This window comes from Arachis stenosperma, chromosome 7 (assembly GCF_014773155.1).
Source record: "Arachis stenosperma cultivar V10309 chromosome 7, arast.V10309.gnm1.PFL2, whole genome shotgun sequence".
Lineage (NCBI taxonomy): Eukaryota > Viridiplantae > Streptophyta > Magnoliopsida > Fabales > Fabaceae > Arachis > Arachis stenosperma.
Genome location: NC_080383.1, coordinates 18,916,736 through 18,941,653, shown reverse-complemented (window position 1 = coordinate 18,941,653; position 24,918 = coordinate 18,916,736). Strand labels below are relative to the sequence as shown.

At 34.5% G+C, this 24,918-nt stretch overlaps 3 protein-coding genes across 4 annotated transcripts; 2 read left to right on the top strand and 1 right to left on the bottom strand.

Annotated features, from left to right (window-relative positions):
• Positions 1-966: 966 nt before the first annotated feature.
• Positions 967-3,942, top strand: LOC130940603 (PHD finger protein MALE MEIOCYTE DEATH 1). The gene is made up of 3 exons (XM_057868797.1): positions 967-1,273; positions 1,491-1,734; positions 2,391-3,942. The coding sequence occupies exons 1-3, from the start codon at positions 979-981 to the stop codon at positions 3,940-3,942; spliced, it is 2,091 nt and encodes a 696-aa protein (XP_057724780.1). The 5' UTR covers positions 967-978.
• A 937-nt stretch (positions 3,943-4,879) lies between these two features.
• LOC130940578 (uncharacterized protein At3g50808-like) lies at positions 4,880-6,123 on the bottom strand. The gene is made up of 3 exons (XM_057868764.1): positions 6,074-6,123; positions 5,333-5,479; positions 4,880-5,208 (listed from the first exon to the last, which is right to left on the bottom strand). Exons 1-3 carry the CDS (start codon positions 6,104-6,106, stop codon positions 5,026-5,028), a joined length of 363 nt encoding a protein of 120 aa, XP_057724747.1. The 5' UTR covers positions 6,107-6,123; the 3' UTR covers positions 4,880-5,025.
• A 9,871-nt stretch (positions 6,124-15,994) lies between these two features.
• Positions 15,995-21,324, top strand: LOC130941460 (pentatricopeptide repeat-containing protein At2g15690, mitochondrial-like). 2 transcript variants are annotated; one of them, XM_057869970.1, is made up of 2 exons: positions 15,995-16,413; positions 19,333-21,324. In XM_057869970.1, exon 2 carries the CDS (start codon positions 19,371-19,373, stop codon positions 21,102-21,104), a length of 1,734 nt encoding a protein of 577 aa, XP_057725953.1. In that variant the 5' UTR covers positions 15,995-16,413; positions 19,333-19,370; the 3' UTR covers positions 21,105-21,324. The 2 variants fall into 2 exon arrangements, with proteins under 2 accessions (XP_057725953.1, XP_057725952.1); XM_057869969.1 differs by having other exon boundaries at positions 19,328-21,324.
• The last annotated feature ends 3,594 nt before the right edge of the window (positions 21,325-24,918 follow it).

Genomic DNA, 24,918 nt, shown 5'->3' with positions numbered 1-24,918 from the left:
TATTTCTTTTATTTTTTATTAATCACTTTTAATATAAAAAAATAAAAAATGGTAAAAAAGGCAATGATGTATATATAACATAACATTATTATGATAAATCGCAAAAAAGGGAAAAAAATTCAACTAGATATCTTTTAAAAATTGTATAATATTCAATCTTTTATTATAATAATTAAAAAAATAAAACAAACACATTTAAATAGATTTAGTATCTTTTTAAAACTAAATACACATCTAAAATACAAACTAAATAAAACTAAAATTTAAAATTAAAATTTAAAATTTCTGTTTCAATTTTATTATTTTTAATTATTAACATATTATCATTTAACTATACTTTTAAAAAGGAAAGTACGAGGAGCCAATGGAATACTTGTACAATGTGTACAATAGAGGTTTATGGAGTATTAGAGATATAACTATTAGTGTTACTTTTTTCCATTAGCTGTAAGTGGTATCATGCCATGGTATTAGAGCGCTAGATCCAAAAGGTAAAGAGTTCGATCCTTGGTGAACCTCAAAATCAATTTAATATTTTGGGAAAATGTTTATTATCCATATTACTCGGATGGTTATTCTAGATAGTATGAGGATGAGAATATTAATTTTGTAACTCAATAACCCAGTCATTGTACAAATAGTTCATTGTCTTCCTAATGGATTTCTTTTAAAAATATTAAAATATAAATTCAGTAAAATTGGAGGAAACAGATTGATAATGCATCTCAAAATGAAAAGAAAGAAGTTTGAAATATTTTTCGAGTTTGAAATTACAAGTACTGCTCCCATTTTCAACTTTGTTCTTAGCGCGCGAAAGATTCTTCCGAGTTCGTTTTGTAACCGAATCCGTTAAACCCCTTAAACCCCCCTTTCTCTCTCTTCACTCTCTTCTCCAAACCCATCTCTGCTTTCGCCATTGCATGAAACTCACAGGAGAGAGATAGATACAGAGAGAGAGAGAGAGAGAAGCCGTTAACAATGTCTTTCTCTTTGATGGAAGTATGCAAGAAGAGAAGGCGGTGCCCAAAGATCTTCAGCTTCCAGTCCTTCGCCGATCCCGGGTGCCCCGTCGCTCCCTCCGCCGCCTTCCGCGACAACGTCAGATCGTTCCTCCGAGAGTGCGCGGAGCTCGAGGAGTACGTCGTTCAGAACAGCCCACTCTGGTGCACCCTTTTGCTCAGCGACAAGACCAACGTCATGGCACCTCTCTACACCCTCGAAGAACAAGTTTGCCAATCTTCCCACCCCTTCTGCGACCATTGTCGCTGTGCAGGTACTTTGATCGATTTCTTTGATGTTTGTTATGCTTTCTATCGTTCTCAAAGTTTAAACAGATTCCTCTGTTCGTGATATTTATTTTTTGTGAAGTTTACTGTCAAATGATATTGAATTCGTTAAATGGGGTAGGTTTAGTTTTCCAAGAATCTTGATTTATTGCTGTTAGTTTCAAATTCTGATGCTTTCTTTTGCTTGTTGCCTGGGTTTTGTAGGTTGGAGTGGTCACTTTGTGTCAAAGAGAAGGTATCATTTCATAATTCCAATGGACAATTGGTGGAATAAACCCTTACCTGAGGATGCTATTGATAATCAGGACCACCTCTTGCATGGTGTGATTCACTGCAATGGCTATGGCCATTTGGTCTGCATTAATGGCATTGAAGGTGGCTCCAAGGTCCTCAGTGGTAGAGAGATCATGGATCTATGGGATAGGATCTGCACAAACCTTGGAGCAAGGTATTCTAGTTTGCTGTTATAAACTTGCTAGAGTTAATATTGTATTTGCAAATTGTGGTTTTAATTTCAATTTGACTTAAGCCAAAATTACTTATGTGGATATGGTTCAGCATATGATCAGAAGCTATATTTTCTCCATAACACATTAGACATTTGACTTTCATGATTTGTATATGGCTTATAGTTTGTAAACTGTAGCATAACCTCCTTTTGTTCTCTTAATTTAACTTTTGACTTAAGCCAAAGTTAATGATATTGATATGATTCAGGATTTGATCAGAAGCTGTATGTTCTCCATTAACACATTAACCATTTGAATTCACACCACTGTCCCCATTATAAGAAATGTGCCTTTTTTTTTCTCTCAAATAAGTACAATGTGTTGTATTTGAAATTGTCCATGCTAATAATAAACAACAGTATTTAATAGGACTGTATAGAGTTAATTGGTCTCAATTCCCCATATAGTAAGTCCTCTCGATCTCTGTTGGTTACATTACAGTAATTGATTCTTTCCTTCTGCCTTATATATTAACTATTTACAGATTTAATTGCATTTATTCTCTCATTATCTTCTGTCTTGGTCAGATTCAATCTTATTTGTTTTCTCACTATCTTCTATATCTCACCATCTTCTATCTCCTTTTAATGTATAGGAAAATTTCAGTGGAAGATGTTTCAAGGAAGCGATCCATGGATCTTCGCCTACTTCATGGTGTTGCATATGGCCACTCATGGTTTGGTAGGTGGGGCTACAAGTTTTGTCGCGGAAGCTTTGGAGTGACAGGCCAAACCTATTATGAAGCAATTGAAGGTCTAGGTTCCTTAGAGCTTGATGAAATAGTGAGAGATTTAAGCAAGACAAAGTGCCATAAAGAGATCAAGCAAATCATTCGCAGCTATAGAGACATGAGTGAAACTCAGATTACCACATTGAGAGATCTTCTAAGGTTCATGCTCACTGTCAAGTCTCGCGTCCCAATGTCCAAGATATCAATAACCCTTGGAGCTCCTCCTTCTTCGGCTTTCATCTCAAGAAATTCAACCAAACAAGGCTTCTTAAGTAGATCAAATCTGGCAAAGGAGAAGTCCGCAAAGTACAAGAAGTTCAGCACCGCAGTGGCTAATATGGATAGCAGGTGGCCAACAAGGAGGCTAGAGTTTGCTGCACAGGTGATTGTTGATGCACTGAAGGAGCACAAGGCAATGAACTCGGTTTCAGAGGGGATGACGCGGCAGGATGTGAGGGATGCATCTAGGCTTCATATTGGTGATACCGGCTTGCTCGATTATGTGCTGAAATCACTCAACAATGTGATTGTTGGCAACTATGTTGTTCGCCGCATGGTTAACCCCTCAACAAGGATCCTAGAATACACCATTCATGAGGTTGGCAATGGGTTTAAGTCCCCGGAAACTGTGGTTGAGCCTGAGGCAGCGGCTCTTGTAGACCCTCAAGATGAGTCATTTAGGATGCCTGGTAGTGATGTTTATTGTGATGTGTTCTACCTATACAAAAATGTGCTATTGAGATATCCGAATTCAGAACCAGTGGACTTAGCAATTCAGACGATCCTTGATAGCCGGTATTTTGTGAAGGAATGGGATTACATGGATGAGATGCAGCAGGCTTTGACATTCATCTGCCGGCTTAAGCCAAATTTCGTTGATATTAAAGCTGATTTGAGTAGGGAGCAGCCTTGTGGGGAGATTGTGATGGTTCCCCTGCATGCAACGGTTAGAGACCTGAAGCAAGCTGCAGAGGCAGCACTGAGGGATACCTACTGCATTGCAGAGAGGCTCATAGTCACTGAGATCACTGAATTGAATGGTGCAAGTGATAATGAGGTGCTATTTGGATTAATCCAATCCGGAGTGGAGCTTTCTGTGAGGGGGATTTCCATTGACTTGTGCACTCCATTGAAGTTCCAAGGTGAATCCGACAATTGGAAGGTGAGGTGTGAGTGTGGAGCACAAGACGACGATGGTGAGAGAATGGTAGCCTGCGACATATGTGAGGTCTGGCAGCACACAAGGTGTTGTGGCATTGAGGATTCTGAGACAGTGCCACCTTTGTTTGTGTGCTCCGGCTGCTGCGATTCGCTTGCCCCTCGGCAGATGGAGTCACCCTTTGCCATGGATTGTGTTGATGATTTCCTTGTTTCACCAGAGCCTACCTTGTTTCTGGAATATGAATGTGGTTACTGAGATATACATGTGAATCGAATAACACTGCAACACTATTTTTTGTTGTTGTTGCTCACCATTAGATTGGATAGTTATACACCAGTTTCTTTCTTTTTTACATTCTTTTCTGGTTATAATTGTAACATTGAGTTTTGTAACTGACTGTATTTTTTGAGTGTAAAGATATCTGTCACAGCTAACAAACACTAAGTTGCCTAAAAACTGTTTCTTTGTGAGTCATTAATCTTGGTGAAGTAGATTTTCAAACCACTATCTTTTTTGAAGAATTTTTTGGTGATTTGGAAAGTATAATTCTGAAGAATAACCAAAGAATTAGTGGTTAACTGATTGTTTTATAGAAGTTTTTACATGATCTCCCTAAGTATGCCAGTACCTAAGAAAATTTATTAATGATAGAAGCCAAAGAAGGTTTATTTTCCACAGTAAAATCTTCCGAGAGTGTGAGTATTATTATTATAGAGCAGCAGCAGCATTAGCAAATAAATGTTATATTATCATAGGTAATGAATCAGGGCTAAATAAACAAATCACTAAAGAGGAAGTAACACATGTCCTCGAGTTTCTGATTTACACAGCAAAAAGAGATATCAGAGACTAGAATTAGTGCATGACCATTTTTTATATTCTTCAACTCAAACAATTCTTTCAAAACTGTGAAAATTGAAGACTTATAGTTCTACTCACTGCCAGTCACTTGGTTAATTCACATCATGCAAAAATTCATCACTCTTGTAAGCCATAAAATCATCCAAACAACAAATATATTATATATATGGGGAAAGAAAGACTAACAAATAAACAAATATATTATAAAACAACATAATGTTGTGCCACATGGTAAAAGGAAGTTTAACCCCAAACTATCAGAACCAAAGAGAAGTAAAAACACCATAATGTACTTCTTCCACAGGATAATCTGGAAGTTTAAGCCAAAAAATTAATAGAATTCAAACATTTCTGAACTTCAGTATAACTTAAGTAATAATTTCATTGTCTTGATAACAAAATTGAATCAAAATGCTTCGAATCCTGCATATTCAGACTATGCAAATGCAAGAAGGACATGTGATCTACTGGAGGCTCTTAGAAGAATGGAGCTCGATGTGGTGTTCCCTTTCTTCTTCTCTTTCTTGGCCTTGGGAGTTCGGCATTTGCCTCTGGTCTTTCCTGAGTAGGAATATCCGGTCCTTCCTGAGGAGCATTGTGGTTCTGGTCAGGAATTACGGCAGGAACCAAATCATTAGGTTCTAGCGAAATAGCTTTGACCTGAAAGTTCAGATTTAGATAGTTAGAAAACAGTTAAGTAGCTACAAAGTTAATGGTAGAAGGAGCATGAAGAGGAGAGGAAAAAAATTATTTTGATGATCAAATTACTGTCACCACTCATTACCTTGCAAGAAATGGAGCAGTAGCGATATAGATTCGGTTCATTCAACTTTCTAGTGCAGGTATTGCATGATGCCTCATTGTTTGATGTCGAACCACTGTGCGGGAGAGGATTCAGAGAAATAACCAATCGCTTGTTGGATTTGTAGCGCTGCAGCCAAAGACAAATGAAATCCACACACACAGTATAATATTTGGTACAGAAGATTCATTTATATAATCCAAAATTTCAATGTTTCAGGAATACAAAAATGCAGCAAGAATTGTTCAGATGTATTAGACATGCAAACTACTAACAATGACAAACAATGAAGAATATAAAATAACAGAGAATATAAGCCCAAAAGTTCCAACACGTAATTAGTTCCACATTTAGGAATTATTGAATGTACTAAATGCACGCTACAATTGTTCTGGCCATCAGCCGAGCCCATGGAGTGGGACAAAGGTTTGTCATATTTTTTGTTTACACTTTACAATTTATAATCATTGATGTTTGTGATTTTCAAGGTCAAACGATGAAACAGAAATGGAGTATTTTATTAAGTACTAATAATATTTGAGCGTCAAATGCCATGTAGAGAGGAAAGAAAGTAGACAAAGACTGCATGAATTCCGTATGTAGAAGCTGCTCAACAGAGACTAGTTTACATCAATATGATGAAATAAATACACATGAAAATTTGGATATCATACGGAAAATAGTTATTAAGCACTTTTAAACAAAGGTAATATCAAATCATACCTGAATTTCTGAGCAGTCAATATACTTATCCATAGTACCAATGGAGACAACATCTTTGTAAACATGTCTGTAGACCTTAAGTGTGATGTGGTCTTGATGACCTAATGAAATGCAATACTGGCAAACTGCCTGATCACAGTCTATACAGTATTTGTTCAACTCATTCTTGCGCTGTGGATGATCCTTGCACTGCTCAAAAAACTTGTTTCTCAGGAAAGCATCAAGCCATCTAGGCTTCTGGATTTCAGGTTGAGCCACTTGCTTATTCTACAAAGTAAGACCATGTAAGTTAAGAAACCACTTTTCAGTCTTTATTTTTTTTCTAGTCAAAACTTGATGCAAATGTACACAAAACAAAGAAATCAAATCTTAAGTATTTTGGTCATTCTAAGGCGATTAATTGACTGTTAATTAAACGTAATTACAATAAAAAAAAGGTACTAAAATAGGATTGATATTGTTCCGAACTTTTTTCCAGGCACCAAAAGCAGTATGACCTTTATGAATTTTTAATGAGATGAATTGCTGTGAACAGAGAATTCACCTAGAGAGTGACCAGGACTACCCTTATCAAAATAACAAATTCTCTTCACTAGACTCCAAATAGAGAAAATCATGAAAAGGGATATTTAAACATGATTAACAAGGTTCCAAATCAAGGAAGACAATTGCTACTAAAAGATTAGCATATACAAAGTATCCAAGCAAAATTTTCTGGTCCATACCTTGTTCACTCTTTTAGAGGAAGAATTACTCCTCAACACCATTTCCTAAGTGTGGATCGAAACGGAAAATAAACTCTAAGTTTCAAGAATGAAAATACTTTTGAGGATTAATTGGATGAACCTAACTAATCGACCACAAAGAAAAGGTAAATGCAATACCCTAGAAAGCGGCCAGTCCGATACGATGCTAGGTCTTTTTTTTTATAAAAAAATCTTAAAGTGAGTTTTTATACTCATTGAAGAAATACATAAAAAAAGAAATTAAAAATCAGAAACAGATGAAATCAAAGCATTTCTTTTGAATTTTCCTTTTCAAGATTCAATGAAAGTTGTCACTAGCAGAAATCTGTTTCATAATCTTCCATATAGAGATAGCATGAAATTCCACAAGGCTCCATGTCACTAATGAGTGAAAAAAGGTATTGAGACAGAGAGTACAAGGGTAAGGAGGGAACAACACATTTCAATGTAACGGTGACTGAAAATCGGCAGAAATCGATGTAATTCAAATGGAAATTCTCAGCAATTTCCAACTATGGCAGCGGAGGCTAGCACAAAAACACCATACTTTATTGAAAAAGCATATAATGGAAATAAAGTATCACTGAAACATTTTGCTAAGACTAAATTTGCAAATTTAATGGCAAATTTAACCAAATTTGCAATTGCATGACCTTAAATTTCCAATATAATGTTCAATAATTTAATCACCAGCTGCAAACACTAAACTGTTACACTATTACCTAACATCCATAGAATGGAACTAAATTTAGCACAATGCATCTATTATCTATTATTAGCACTAATTACAACAATGCAGAAGGTTTAAGCTGTTCTACAATGACACACTCACTGTGGCAATCAAATATTACTAACATCATGCATTCTATCTCAACTAGCAAAATATTAAGTAAAGATAGAAACTTTATGAAACAAAAGAGTGTTTCAAACACTTACCTTTGCTGACATGAGATTGCATGTCGATTGAGGCAACACCATGATATTGATGATGATGATGATGAAGAACCAATGCTACAATGAAACTGAAAAACATTGAACGAGAATAAGTGGAGGGAAACTTAGTTCAGCGTTTAGAAGCAGATTATAGACTTGAAAAAGAAAAAGAATGTAGTTGACTAGTTGGAACCGCGAAAGAAACTAACAAAAATGAACACAATCAAGAAAAAAATGAAGAAAAAAAAAAACCAAACCCCTCTTCTGTGAAAAAGAAATTGTAACACTGAAAGAGACTGTGTTAAACTGTTAATTACTTAGGATTTAGTGATTGGGTAAGGTCCTATTTAGTTTTCCTTTTAATACAATTTCAATTTTTCTTTTTAAAAAAAGTTAGTTGAGATTTGAGAATTAACACGATCACAAGTTCACAACCACTTTTTTGAATTTATGGAGACACTAGATAAAAAAGAAAATCACAAATAAATTTAAATTAAAAATAATTGAAAATCTTAACTCGTTCGGTTAATTATCATCTTAATTCTTAAATAATAAAACTTTTATTTTTGTTTTTTTATATTTTAAAAATTAAAATAATATATATTATTCATTTAAATATTAAAAAAATAAGATTTTCAGTCATTACTCATTTAAATTTGATTATAGGATTGGTTTAATTAAATACTTACATTCAATGGGGGAGTGGATCCTCTCCAGTGAGAAAAAAACTGGATGATATCCAGTGTTCAATCTAACCATTCATTGTGCTCTCTCTCTTATTTATTTCTGGTCCCACTCATAAAATCAAAGGTGATAGATCATACTAGATTCTATCAATTGTTAAAAAAACTGGAGAGGATCTTTTTCCCATTCAATGGTATCCTTCCTACCTTTAGGTAGAAGATAGGCAAACCCATTCAATGATAAGAAAATTGATGTGCGCCCATTAACCCACCCGCCAAAGCAGCCGAATGGATTTGGCACGAACATTTTTTTATGAATTAAATTTTTAAATTTAATTTAAATGGAGTTCCGTACGCGACCAATTAGTCTTTTGATTTATCGAATTGGGAGATAAATTGTGGTTAACCAAAAAAAATCTAATCTGCCTTTTTAAAATAAGGCTTTTATTTTTGGTCAGGGAATAAGGTTAAATGGACCGATTCAAAATCAGGGTAAGGAATGCTAAGTTGGTGTTTCATATCTACGTTATAAAACTTATATCGCATTGCTATGCCAAAAGGAATTACTCAGTTAATCATCCTGTGTTTGGAATTTGCTACTTAGATAGAATATTAAGGAGTGCGTTTAGATTATAATTTGTAAATGAAAGTTTGTATAAAATTGATTTTGTAAATTTGATTTTGATGAAGAGTAAATTTATGTTAACGTGATTTATATTTGGCAATTTTTATATCAAAATGGATTATAGTAAATTTTTACCTAATTTTTTAACGGTAATTAGCCTTCTTCAATGTGAACGCAAAAATTAGAATTTTTAGCTTCACGTAAACGTATATTCAGAAATAAAAGTACTTCTGGATTCAGAGTTTTAAAAAGTTGCCAAACATAAAAATAGAACATTCAAAATATTCAAACAGACTTTTTTTTTTCGAACGTAAATCCCAAACATAACCTTTTTTTGTAAAGAAATACAAGGTGTCAATGTATTATGTATTATGTATAAAACTTTATTCAAATAGAATAAATAAATTGATAGAAATACCAGAGAATTCAGCAAAGTTTCCTCTTGGACAAAGAAGCTATATGTATTCACAAGAATATCAACCTTTCGACTTTCGTCAACACTTGAATAAAATTTGTTGAAGGGAAGAAACCTTGTACTTAAGAGTTATACCCAGGTTTATTAATCAATGGTTGCAAATATATATAGAGGCCTAAAAGATTCAGTTTTTTGTTATCTTTTTATCACTTAATTTTGAATATTTTAAAAATTCTTATCTTATCTGTGCAATAAAAAAAATTAATTCAAATGAAGAATAAATTCAATTTAACTTTTGAATTTTGAATTTTAAATCTATATTTAAAATTTATTATCAAGATATATATATAATATAAACACAAAACAACTGAGTTTTGTGTAAGTAGATTTATATATATATAAAAAATCGGTTCAGTCTTCCTACAGATGCAGCTCAACTCAACTAACCAAGATGCATTGATAGTTTGATTAAATTATTAATATTTATCTACTGTTTTTTTACATGTGGATAGTTATTGTAAAAAATTTTAATTATAAAAGACCATTTCCATTATTTAGGAAATAAAATATATATGATTAAATATTAAATAATAATCACAAAGGATAAATTTATTGTTTTTTAGAAAAAAATATAAAAAAATAGATTGCATAAAATATTTTTTATCTTTAACATTTGTGATTTCTTTCAAAAATATTTTTAATGTTTAATTTTATTTATTTTTGTATATACTATTTTTTATTTGTATCAAAATGATCATAGATATTAACACTATTTAAAATATTAAGAATAAAATTAAAAATATTCATAAATAATTTTGATATAAATAAAAAATGTTAAAAATAAAAAAATTAATTAAAAATATTAAAGATAAAATTAAATAAAATTAAGTATTAAAAATATTTTTTTTAAAAAATATAATAATTAAAGACAGAAAACATATTTTACTTAAATATATTTCATCCTTACTTTTAGTATTTAAAGAATTTTTGTAATATAATATTATATTTATGATAGGAAAAAAAAGTAGTATCAATAAAATATTCTAAAAATTAAACCAATCGAATGGTAGGATTGGAAATCGTCCGGTTGATAAGTTAAAATCACTTGTTAGTAATAGGATCAAACAAAAAATTATCCATTTATAAAGAGTGAATAGAATATTTGTATAATGTGTATAATAAAAGTTTAGAAATGTCTAATTCAATATTAAAGATATAATTATTAGTATTATTTTTTTTCATTAGCTTAAGCTTTTGAGATGAATAATTTTATGATATGAGATATTTATTATTCCTAATATCCAGATAATTATTTTGAATAATATGGGTGATGTTCATTTTATAACTCATATAATCCATTATACACATTATACAAATATTTCATTGGCTCTCTAACAAGATTCTTTCTTTTTTTTTCTTATAACCCTTGTGTGGGAGTGGCTAGTGAATTATTCAAGTACATCACAAAAATAAACATAAAAAGACTTGTTTTATATATGATAAATTATCTTTATTTTTTAATAACATAACATAATGCATTTAATAATACTTGAAAAATAATACATTTAATTTAAATTAAATATATATTAAAATTAAAAGATATAAGATACAGTGACTTTTAAATAAAATATTTACAAATTAAGATATATCTAAATTTATAATTTTTTTGTTTGATTATTTTTTATTATTTTACAATATAAAATATATAATATCATAAATGTTAACATATATAAATCTTGAAATTTGATTTTTTATTTAATTTTTATATTATATTTATATAAAATTATTAAATTTTAATTAATTATATATTTTTAATTTATATATTTTTAAAATTTATATTTTATATATCATATTTTATAATTTTATATATTATTTTATTATAATTCTATTATTCCAATTAAATTACTATTAAATCGATTGAATAAGTAACTAAAATGGGTAGATAAACGGTTTTGAAAACCTTAACCATACCCTAGTAAGGGAGGAGTACATTCAGTGCGCTTCAAGTAGTAAACGCCTGAAATCATATCACATTGAACACTCATTTTTATGTACCGTTTGTTTTAAGATATTGGAATCGAGGTTAGGGAATTGAAATTTAATATTATATTTATTAGTTGTAAATTTGGAATAATTAATGAATAATTAGTTAATAAATTAATTATTAATTTAAGAAATTAAAAAAATTAATTTTATAGTTTAATGAAGTATAAATAATTAAAATATGAATTTTGACTCTTATTTTAAAGTTTTTTACTTAAAAACAGGCTAATGAACAAAATCAAACGAATCGGGTTTAAGTAGACCCAAATCCACCTATACACCTATATATATATACTTGCTTGAGCTTCCTCCTTCCCCAAGCATTCATGAAATATGCTGAAAGCAAAAGGAAAAACGTGAAACCTTAGCTTCTAAATCCCTTACATCTTCAAATTCACGTAACTTTTAATCCGGAGTTTTGATTGACGAGTCGTCAGCGGCTACGCGTTCACCTTGAAATTCTCTACAAAACCCCTAAAAATTTGGTAAGAAAATTGAGATTTCATTTCTAGATCTTCTCATCTTTAGTTCGTGATTTTGGAATTTTGATATTGAGAGATTTTGTGAATTTGATGGTTTAGGGGTACTCTAGCGGTGGATAAATATTGGGTTTTACCCTAATTTCGAGTGGATACGGTAATAAACTACTTAACCCTCTATGAATCATTAATTAGCAAACTCTATGTTAATTATAGTGAATTTGGATTGTATTAGATTAAATTCGGTATTTTGGAGTTAATTTGGTGGATATTGGAAGCTTGAAATTGAATCCTGGGAGCTGAAAATTCAGTTGGTGAGGAGTTAGAGTTATGGAGCTTGACAAACAGTAGATTATTGAGGTGTTTCGAGCTTAGGGAGAAATTGGTTAAGGTATAGTTTCAGTTTCTCGTAATTAAAATATAATGTATCGTGAAAACTTAGGTTAGTTAACCGTAAGATAGGATTGGATTGTTGATGTTGTGAGGATTGATATTTGTTGGTATTTATGAGGCTTGGTGATTTTAAGGTTGATGATTATTGATATGTATGATTAGGTATTGTATTGTTGGTGTGATATTGATTGATGATGATGTATATTTAGAATGAGCATAATTGGAATTGTTGCATTTGAATGGGAATTGTTGAATAAAGGTTGAAAAGGGAAAGTTTGAATAATGTTTAGATATTGGAAAGGTTGGAGAGTATTTAGTATAGTATGAAAATGCTTGATATTGATTATAGAATGATAAATTATTGATGAGATATGATTAATGGATATATGATTGATGAATAAATGAGATTAAAATTGATTAAATTGAGGCTTTGGGTAAGATGCAGTGGCGTCGTCCACTTACTCCGGATAAAGGTTCAAGAAAGTGAAGATGATGGTTAGACAGTTTGAGAAGGAGGATGTTGGCTATGAAAATGAAGAATGATAAGGTTGATTTGATTATGAATTATGAATGAATTTGAAAATGAAACTATTTTTGAGCTTGACCTGACAAAGATCGTGGTGGTTACTGCTTGTCCAGTGTCGAAATGTCTGTCAGGATCGTGGTGGTTTACCATTTACAGAAGGTGAGGATCGTAGTTATTTACTGCCCACGTGTGTGTTATTTTTCCAATTGAAGATTTTACGAGGTTCGTGATGGTGTACCGCTTGCAATGGTGGGGTTCGTGGTGGTGTACTGCCCACCGTTTTTCAAGAGTATGATATCTGGGTTAGCTACTGGATGTGTCAGATTCTGGCAAAGTAACCGCCACGTGAGCTCACGGCCAGTAGGAGAGGCATGCATCATATACATTTACGTGTCTTGTTTGGTTTTGCATTCTTGGGTTTGTGTAATTGATATTCATGCTTAACTACTATATGTTATGTTTGCTGTATTTGTATCCTACTTGTGTTTGCTTTGTCTGCATTGCTTATCCGTGCACTGGAGCTTTGGAGGATTGGAAGAAGGCGGAAATTAGGGCTTAATTTAGAAAAGAATTAGAAATAAGAACGTTAGATAGCCTACCCTGTTTATGGTTTTCAATTTTAGTTTTAAGTTTGAATCTATTGTTGGAAGTTCTACGATTGTCTCTGACTTTTCCGAGACATTATATATTAGTTATGTGGGCACCGTTACCATGCTAAGAACCTCTAGTTCTCACTCCATACATATTTGTGATTTTCAGATGCAGGACGTAAGGCACCTCGTTGAGGCATACTGGAAGCTTTCTACAAGCGAAGAGCTCTACCCGTTTGGGGTTCCATTTTGGGTTTTAGATGCATATGTACATAGTTATATATCTCCACTGTGTATGTATATATGTATGTATGTATGTATGCTTTAGCCGGTTATACCTTTGCGAGCCGAGTCAGAAACTTTGTTATCTTTATCTTAGAGCTCTTTTTATGTATTTTTGTTTTTGCTTTACTCTTATCCTATCCGGTTTACGTTTATCGCTTGCGTGAGTGATGCGCTTTTCTGTTTAACGTTTTTGTTTAACTTTCTTTCAAAAGACTCCTGGATATAAACCATTTTCAACTATATTATATATACATATTTTACTTTTAGAGGTCGTAGCGCCTCGTCACCTCTGTTTTACATCCTAGGTGTAAAGCTGGTTAAGACTAGAACTAAAATTTCAGTTTTGAGACACAAAATTTTAATCCCTTCAGTATTTTCAAAAAGTGGAGACAAAAAAGACTGAAATTTAAATAACAATTTATGTCTAAAATACCCTCATTCCAATTAATTAATTTTAAATTTATCCTTTTGTCCAAATCAAATTAGGGTTCAATTTTTTTCATGTAATCATCTTCTTAAATCTTGGACCAGCATTGAAGACTCTGAAGCTGCAGCCACTGCCCCATTACCGCCGCCAAGACCACTACCTCGTCGTTGCCGTCGTAGCCACCGTGAGATAGGTGAGTCGTCTTCATACATTCATTTTCGTAATTAGGACATCCTCTGTTCTTCTCACCCTCTTTTCTCTCAATCGCAGGTCACCATCGAAGAGCTCCAATTGAAGCCAAGCCCTTATCGTCGCCATCAGTACCACCACCGCGTCACCATCGTCAAACCATCGTAAACAAGGTTAGTCGCCGTCACACTTTCATCTTCGTAGGCACGCTTTTCAGTTTATGTTATCCTCGTCAAGCTTTTGTTTCTCTTCTTTTCTCATCTATGTTTCGCATTTTTGTTGTCTTCTCTTTCGCAGCTTGTCTTCTCTTTGGTGTTTGTGTTTATTTTTGTTGCAGTTTTATATGAAATTGTATGAAATTATATGAATTTTTATTGAAAAATTCAGCTACTCTATTGATTTTTTTGGTATATTTCAGTGTGTTCTGCAGATTGTCTTCTCTTTCGTAACTTGTTTTCTGTTTTGCGTTTGTGTTCTTAGTTTTTGTCATGGTTCTAAAAATCGAACAAAATCGGCCGGTTGGATCAGTCCAACCGCAAACCGGTAATATTAGCAGTCTAGTCAGACATACAAAATCGTTGAAACAAAAATCGGTGGAAAATTGTTGAACCACCTGGTACTGAACCGAAACTTGGCCGGTTTAATGAAATGCCGGCGTTTTATGGTTCGTTTAAAAAAGAAAAGGCAATCAAATTCCTTCATTTCTTGTTCTCCTTCTCCTTTCTCCCAGCCCCTAGCCGAATAGCCTCCACCACCGTCGCCGTAAGGAGTGAGACACTGTTGCCGTCTGTCACACTCAAGAGCTTCCCTATTCGTCCTGTCGGCGTACTCCAAGTCTCCGACCCCTATTCGCTCTCACCGATCGCAGCTTCCTCGAGGTCAGCTCGGCGTTCGTTGTCTTCGTCTGCTCAGCCGCGCTTCCACCGCCTTCCGTCGCGCTTAGGAGCTTCCGTCCTTGTCTGGTACTTGTGCTTCAAGTCTCCAACCTCTCTCTACCATTGTCGTCATCTAGTCGTCCGTCGTGCTCATCCCTCAAAGGTAATGGTTTCTTGTCCGTCGTGCTCATCGAAGCTTCTTCCCTTTTTTTCAAATCATATTGAAATACTTAATGGCTACTCTTGAGTTTGTTTTGTTCAGAAATCAATTCTTTGTGATCAATGCTCATACTCTGAATGTTATTCTGTTTTGTTTTAAGGCCGTGTTTGGAAGATGTGATTGATTTTTGAGTGTTGTTCAGTTTTTGTTTTAAGACCGTGTTTTGTTCTCAATTTTCATTTTGTAGGATATAAGAATTAAGAAGGAAGATTATCCCAAGTGTACTACTCTATTGATTCTGATTCCCCACAAGCTTGAACCAATGTTTTAGAAACCGGACCGAACCGACCGGTCGGACCGATTTAATCGCGAACCGACAATATTAACGATCTGGTCAGACATATAAAATCGATTAACAAAAAAATCGGCAAAAAACCATTGACCGGACGAGAACCGGACGGTCAGACCGAACCGGAATCCGGTCGGTTTACAGAAAAAAGGGAAGCTCCTTCGTTTCTTTCTCCTGTTCTCCCTTTCTTTCTTTCGGTCAGAGAAATCACACAAACCCAACCACAAAACCCTAGCACTGTAAGCCTACACCACCGCCACAAGGAGTGGCATACTGCCGCCGTCCGTCGCACTCAAAGTTCGCCATCCGTCATCTAGCTTCCCTCGTGCTCCAAGTCTTCAACCCCTGTTCGCTGTCACCGATCGCGGTTGCTTCCTCGAGCTCGGCGTCCGTCGTCTTTGTCTGCTCAGCCGCGCTTCCGTCGCCGTTTGTTTGCCGTTCACGTTCGCGTCTTCGTTCGCGTTCTTCGCCGTTCGCGTTCGCTCGGCGTTCACCGTTCGCGTTCACTCGCTGTTCACCGTTCGAGTTCGCGTTCGTCTGGAAGCCACGTTGCTCTGCTTCAAACTCTGCGACCAACCCGCGCCTCCACTCAGCCGTCGAACTGCTCTCTTTTGTCCCCGCCGTGAGTTCCCTAAACCCGCCACCAGACAATACACTCACACAACACCAATACTCTTCTTTAAACTCTGCAACTTCTGATTTCTATTACAATAAGTAATTATTTGATTTGGTAGTGGTTTGGATTTTTTCATAGACTAAATTAAAGTTACAATAGTTATGTTCTCTTCTCTATCACATTGAAATTAAGCTTTGAGTTCTCTTATTTCGTTTTAATTTTACCGCACTCAACATGTTTGATGAAATGCTTTAACCATATTTCTGGTTGGTTTTATAATTTCTAGCTTTTAGAAACTTAGTAAGTTGATTGCATGTGAAATTAGAATAATTGGATCATAGTAATTAGGAAATTTTAGTTGTACAAACGCATGGACATTACTTGATTCTATATTTTAGCTAAGTGATCATGTTATGTGATGTTTCGTTTAAGAATGTTGTTTTGATTATGTTGTAAATATAAACTTTCTTACACATTATATATATGTATATTGTTTTTTGGTCTAAATTAGCACCTATCTCACATGTAAACACAAACATCATGACAATCACATTGTCTTTGAGATTATTTACTATGCAGGTTTAGTGTCATCACTGTTTTGGAATGTTTTATAATGTACTCATGTTTGTTGCTGTTTTGTAATTGCTGGTTGTAGGTTTAGTGTGATTATTGGTTAATGTTTTGTAATGTTTGGTGCTGAATGCTGATTGTTGAGTTCAGATATGGTTGTTTATTTTGACTTGGGTAAAGAGACTTATGGTCATTTTTTCCTGCCTTATACCGATTCAGATGATTATTTTCAGAGGATGAGCACTTATTTATGTATCTTGAGAAACTGTCTTTCTGTGTGTTATGAGCATTTGGTGAAGCCTGTATTGTACCTATTCAAAGCTTAGTTTTACCAAATTGTCTTCAAAGCAACTCATCCAAAATGCTACTGCACAAATCCAACTCTATTGTCTCTAAAAGCCTGTATGCACCTTCATTTGGTGAAGCCTTGCTAGCACTAGTCCACTACCAACTTTGTTATTAATAATGTTATCAAATTTATTTATCCGAGTACTATGTTTATTTTTTAGTTGGATTTATGATAATTCATTTGATATTCTTCCTATTCTTGTCAGATATTTCTTTTAACATTTTGTGTATTGATGAGGAATTGTACTTGCTTGGTGTCATGCTTTCATCTGGCAATTTTGCATTTAATATAAAAAAAGGAAAATCCTAAGAGAGTAATTCACCACTCCATTAGAAAAACTTCATACTACCTTATACCCTCAACTTAATACTTGCATATTTATAATTTATTTATTATTCTATTCTAAAACGGTTTTTTCGGTTGAACCACCGGTTAGACCGGTTGGACCAATAAACCAGTAAACCAGCAACTAAAGCGGTTTGATGACCGGTCCGATTCTCAGAACCTTGGCTTGAACATAGAATTGAAGAGAGAAACCCTTCATTTGCCGTTGCATATTATTGTAGTTTGTTTATTCATTGAACTTTCAAAGAACCAGTTGTTTATGATCCCCCTTTTGAAGTAAAAAATGCAGTGCTCACTGCTAGTGATTGTTCTTCGTTTTTTTATGCTCTGTTCAGAAATCATGTTATGTTTTGTGTTTTTATTGAATGATTAATTGATTATTGATTAGCTCTAGCTACTCTGTTATGCCGCTGTTTTGTGCCTTGTGCATTTTTTGCATAGTGATGTGCTGCTGGAATATTATGCTGTGCTGTTACTTGGTGATGAACTTTTATGTTGCCATTTTATATTTGGATATTTTTTTTTTGTTATTTGACTTTGTACTTTATCGTACGATTTTGGTTGATGACATTTTATGTAGTGCTTTAAATTTGGAAGATATTTTAAGGTTTATATTAGATTATAATTATGCTTTAGGGTATTTATTTATATTTTATTTGTTATTTTATTATAAAACGGTTTTTTCGATTGAACCACAGTTGAATTGGTTGGACCAGTAAACCTATGAACCAAAACTTAGAACGGTCGATGACCGGTCCAATTTTCAAAACCTTGGTTTTTGTGTTCCACATTGCTTATATTTACTTTTGTTTTATTTTTATTGCATAATCTAAATTTGTATCCTGATGACCTTAGTTTTGTGTCCTGATTTGTTGTTCTAAACCGGTATGATAATTATTAGATTGATAATATTGACAATTTGATAATGTTGCGTGGTTACCTTCCTGTGATTTGTTTTTATTATTAGATTGTTTAATGAGGATAATGTCGTTGTCTGGTTAATGTTGCTTTGATGTTTTTGAATCTTTTATTATGTATGCATGAATCTTATTCCAATTTTAGGTGTGTGTTATCTATTTCTATTTATTTTTGGTGTTGACTGGTGAGACTTAGATGCAAAGTAGGTAGACTTGGAATTACTCATGCAATGTTTTTCGGCTTAATATGTTTGATTTGAGGTACTGATTTGAATGGAATTAAAGTGAAGTGCCAAATCTGTGTTGAAACTAAAATGTTTTATGCCGTTACCTACTGCTGAGACAGAGTCTAATATGTGCTGTTATTAAGCATAACTTTCTCATCTTTATTCCTACTATTTAGTATTTGCACAAATAAATTGCTCATCATTCAAAATTTGCTATCATGATCTGAATGCTCTTCTTTAACTTATGAAAACTTCTCTTTTTGGTGCTAGAGTTGGTGAAATTTGAACAGAAGGAATTGAATGATTATATCTAATTTAATTTTTATTTGATTAAATTGAATATTTATGCCTATTTTGTATGAAATGATTTTGCTAGGAAGTAATGGAGCGGTTGGAAATTATTAAACAATGTGTTTCTTTCTATGAAATGATGAGATTGAGGCATGATAAGTTGATGTTGTTCTTTGTTCTTTGTTCTTACTTTATTTTTTATGTTGTTCTCTGTCTCCCAGCTCAGTCTCTCTACCAAACGCTATCTCAGTCTCAGAGAAGAAAATGGCGATGTTGGGTTCGTTTCAACGCGCACGAGCCACCATGCTTTCTTCTTCATCCCTCAAGCTACGCCTCTGCCTCACTAACACTTGCAGGTCTCTAAGTACCTCCGCACTTCCAACCAACGACTTTCACAGATTCCCTCCCAACTCTGATCATAACCGCCATGGTGTTGAACCCACTTTCAGAGATTCCTCTCAACATTTCAATCCACAAACCCAAAATCACCATGGAAACCCTCATCCTATCAATAATTTCCCTCACCAGAACCAGAATCAGAACCCCTATCAACCTCACAATGCGACTCGTCAGTTTCCCGAGCGGGGTCAAAACCATACTCATAATCAGTGGAGTCAAAACTATCCTCAACAGAGACCAACACCACCACCCACATCCCAAAATCAGAACTTTCAGCCACCCCATTACCAAAATCAATGGAACAATCCGAACCAGGGTAACCCTAACCAATGGAACCCTAGGAATCAAGGCTATCCACAACCTCCCCAATTTCGAAACCCTAACCAGTTCAACCCACAAGGTTCTCTACCAGGGCAAGCTCACGTTCCCGTAGCTCCTCCTCCTTCTCCTCCTCCTCCTCCTTCGCCAGCCCCTTCAATTGTTGATTTGAGACGTGTGTGCCAGGAGGGGAGGGTTAAGGAAGCAATTGAGTTGATGGAGAAAGGGGTGAAAGCCGATGCTTCTTGCTTTCATTTGCTCTTTGATTTTTGTGGCAAATCCAAGTCCCTTGAGGATGCCAAGAAGGCACACGATTACTTTCTGCAATCAACTTGCAGGAGTGATCTCAATTTGAACAACAAGGTCATTGAAATGTATGGGAACTGCAAGAGCATGACTGATGCACGAAGGGTGTTTGATCATATGCCCAACAGGAATATGGATTCTTGGCACTTGATGTTGCGCGGTTATGCCAATAGCACAATGGGGGATGATGCCTTGCAGCTGTTTGATCAAATGAATGAGTCCGGTTTGGAAATTTCATCGGAGACTTTGCTAGCTGTGTTATCAGCTTGTGCTAGTGCTGAGGCTGTGGAAGATGCTTTCCTTCATTTTGAGTCCATGGAAAGCAAGTATGGGATTAAACCTGGTTCGGAGCACTATATGGGGCTTTTGGATGTTCTTGGACAATCTGGATATCTCAAGGAAGCCGAGGAGTTCATCAAGGAGTTGCCATTCGAGCCCACAGTGACTGTTTGGGAGACTCTGAAGAACTATGCTCGAATTCATGGGGATGTTGATCTTGAAGACTATGCAGAAGAGATAGTGTTGAGTCTTGACCCATCAAAGGTTGTTGCCAATAAGATCCCCACGCCACCGCCAAGGAAGTACACTGCAATTAACATGCTTGATGGCAAGAATAGAATTATTGAGTACAAGAACCCGACGCTTTACAAGGATGATGAGAAGCTGAAAGCTTTGAGTGGGATGAAGGATGCTGGATATGTTCCTGATACAAGATATGTTCTTCATGACATTGATCAGGAAGCAAAGGAGCAAGCATTGTTGTACCACAGTGAACGTTTAGCGATTGCTTATGGCCTCATTAGTACTCCACCAAGAACACCTCTTAGGATCATCAAGAATCTTCGAGTGTGCGGTGATTGTCACAATGCCATCAAGATCATGTCTAGGATTGTAGGGAGGGAATTGATTGTTAGAGATAACAAAAGGTTTCACCATTTCAAGGATGGAAAATGCTCTTGTGGGGATTACTGGTGAAGGAAAGCATATAGACTCCAAATTCTACTAATTCTACTACAATGATATGAATATATCGTTATGCTATTTGGTGGTCCCTTGTGTACAAAGAAAACAAATGGAGGCTTCAATAGTGATAGGGCTAGGATATTAAGTATGCACTTACGCGGTATGCAGTGATTTAAACATGTATTTTTGCTTCCTGTTTTAATATTCATCAAATTCATGTTGCTCTCTCCAATTTTGCTGTGTTAATAATTTCCTATATGAGGCTTTTTTTTGGGCTTATCGGTGCACGTATATTGATTGAGCAAGTGTGAACATTGAAGTTGGGCATTGATTGGTAGAAGTGTAACATATTACCCTGATGAGCGGTCTAGCTTTCAACCGTCAAGAAGTGAGAAGGTGAGGCTTGGCACATATGGAAGATTTGTTATCTTCCATCAAGCTGCACCTGGGTTCAAAACATGGCTGGGTATAAGTGGAATATAGGAACCCGTTGTATTGTGTGTGTGTGTGTGTGGGTGTGTGTGTGTGTGTATAGGACTGTAGGTAACCCTAAAAGAAAAAAACAAATGAGTCAAAGAATAACCAAGATCAGCAAGGAAAGTGACATCTAAGTCAATAAAAGAAAAACCAGCTTAGCGTCCGCCCATGAGCAAGATTTAGTATAAGAGTATATACATAGACCATGATTTGGAATTTGTGGCAACACAAAATGATAATAAAGCATGCTATGTAGTGGAGTGACTCTTGTCTTCCATCATAGAAACTTAAAAATTTCAACACTAAAGAGGAAGCAAAACATGTCCCAGTGTTTCACATTGTCACAGCAAAGCTACACCTAAGAGATATCTCCAACTAGCATTAGTGCATGACCACCTAAACAGTTCTTTCAAAAATTTGAAAATTGATAACTTTGAAGACAACTAAGAACTAACTACTCAGTCACTTAGTTTCACATTATTTCTCTCTGAAATGACAGAGCATAGTTAACCATAATAAGAGTGCATATATCTTATTTCAGCCATCAAATCATCAAAAAAGTGTTGATAACATAAACTTCTTCCTCCTTTTCTTCTTTCTCGCAGCATTCCAGGTTCAGCATTTTCCAGAAGATAATCTTCAGGAAGTTTAAGTAAAAAAATTACAAGAATTAAAAGGAAAAAAAATTCAGAACCTAAATGCAACACAACTAATAAATTTACTATCTTGATAACATAAACTGAATCAAACTGCTTCCAATCCTGCAAGGATGTGTCCCACTGGAGGCTCTTAGGAAAAAGGAGCTCTATGGGGTGTTCCCTTTCTACTTCTCTTTGGCAGACTCGCCGGATTAGCATTTTCCTCCTGTGTTTCCCGGGGAGGAATCTCCTGTCTTTCCTGAGAAGGATTCTTCTGTCTTTCCCGAGGAGCATTTTGGATCTCGTCTGGGAATGACAGCAGGAACCAAATCTTTTACCTGAAAATTCAGATTCAGAAGTCAGAAAACAGCAAGTTGCTACTAAGTTAACATCATAGATTCATAGGGAGCATGAAGAGGGGAGAAAATAAAATGATTGTGATTCTCAAGTATCTGTCATCACTCATTACCTTGCAAGAAATGGAGCAGTAGTGATACGTTGTAATCTGACCACCCAACTTTCTAGGGTTGATGTTGCATGATTCTAAACCCGAGTGTTTCATAGGATTTAGAATAAGAAAATTTTTGTAATTGCATACGCAGGGCTGCAACCGAAGACGGATGAAATCCACAAACAAGGTAAGGTATTTGGTTGAGAAGATTAATGCATTCTACATTGTGTAATCAACAGTAAGGAATGCAAGATGGTCTATGAGTTTTTCCATTTGCAGATAAATATATACCTGAGAACATCACAACTATCTCGTTTTCGATTAACTGATATGCCATGGGGGAAGAGAAAAGGACAGTGACAAACAATGAGGTTGGGAATGATTAACATCAGAGAGTATAAGCTTAGAACGTCATGCATATAATCAGCACAATATTCCAACATTATTCAATGAAATATTTTGTTCATAACTAATAGTAGATAGTCACTTGAGCTAAAGACAGAGTTACTCAGGTTATTCAACAAAACTATAATGCATACAAACCACTTCTCCAGGTGAAAGTAAAAGATAGAATATCATTTTGTACCAATATTTCAGAGCAGTCAAAGTACTTCTTCATATCAGCAACACAGACAGAATCTTGTGGTCATGGTGAGGACCTGATGATGACAGACAATGTTTGCAAGCTGACTGAAGACAGTTTATACAGTATATATTCAACTCATTTCCTTGCTTCGAATGGGCGGTACACATGGCAAAAAAATTCTTTTAGGAAAGCATCAAGCCAACTGGGCTTTTGATTTCACACTTAGTAAACCATGACAGTTAAGTTTATACTGGAAGTTACAGCTAATTGGATGAACCTAACTGATAGATAACAAACAAAAGGGAGAAAGGGGTTAAAGGGCTACCATAGGATGCGACTATTCCCAATCATACAAGCTTTCTGAAGAAATATAAATGAATCAGAGATGAATAAACTGATGAAAGAAAGGTGTTTTTGTTGAATTTTCTCTTTCTTACTTGATAATTGCCTAGGAAAGGTGTCTGATCAGCAATGAAAGTAGTCTGTCTCTCATGATTCAATGAACATTGTCACTAGCTAAAATCTATTTCATCATATTACAGCCACAATTACTACCCTTCCTTAGAAAATACTATTGGATGCAAGTGAAAGAATTGTGTATTCGTATTGGTATATGTACAGGAGTACAGGAGTACATAATAAATCACATTAGATCTAATAGATACAAGGCTACATTTCAATGATTTGTGAAAAATATACTAAGCTAGAATATAAAAATAAGGAGGGAACAACACATTTTCATGTAGCCATTTATGACAATTGCCCCAACAAAAAAAAGGGACTTAGAAATTCAAATAGAAATTCTTAGCAAATTTCTACTTTAAGATAGGAAGCAGAAAACTGCATACTTTATTGAAAGAGGTAGATATGATTCTAATAGTCGCAAATGGTTATAGTCGAATTTTTTAAATTTTCAATTTGAAAAACCCTTCAAAAATTCATGGCAAAACTGAACTCTTTGTTTATACTTTACGTCCATAGAATGGAACTGAATTTTGCACCATATATTAATTATTAGTTCAAATTACAAAAATGCACGTGTTTCAGAAGCAATTTATGAAGCAAATCATGTTTCAAAAACTTACCCTTAAGAGAAGGAGAGTGCATGTTGATGAGAATCACCATCATTACATGGAAAAAGAACCAATGGTGCATCAGTGTGTCACTAAAAACCATTGAAGAACAATAAAGGGAGGGAAAATTGGGTAAATTTGAAAGCAGAGAAAGATACCCAAGGAGAAAGAAAATTGGCTGCATGTTTGTTTATTATTTGTAGTGTTAAAATCTTGAAAAGGAAGAGAACAAGAAGGTAGTTGGAAGTTGGAATGCGAAAGTAACGGACAAATAAATGCAGAGAGAATAACAGAACCAAGGAAAAGAGAACCAAATAGCCTTTTCTTTCTTGTTTTGTGAAATAAGAAAATTTCAGTCCAAACTCCAAAATAAACACGCTTTTTTTTTGATGTTTTAGACATAAAGTGTTATTTGATGCGATCACTGTTTATTTAATGAAACTAATTCCACATGTATTTTTTTATTTTAACTCAAATTAACAAGCATGTCTGATACGTAATAATATTTTTTTAATATTAAATTTTATCTCATTAGGCAGAATCAATTATATGAATTAAATGATCTCATTACATTTTATAATATATTATATTTACTGTGAAT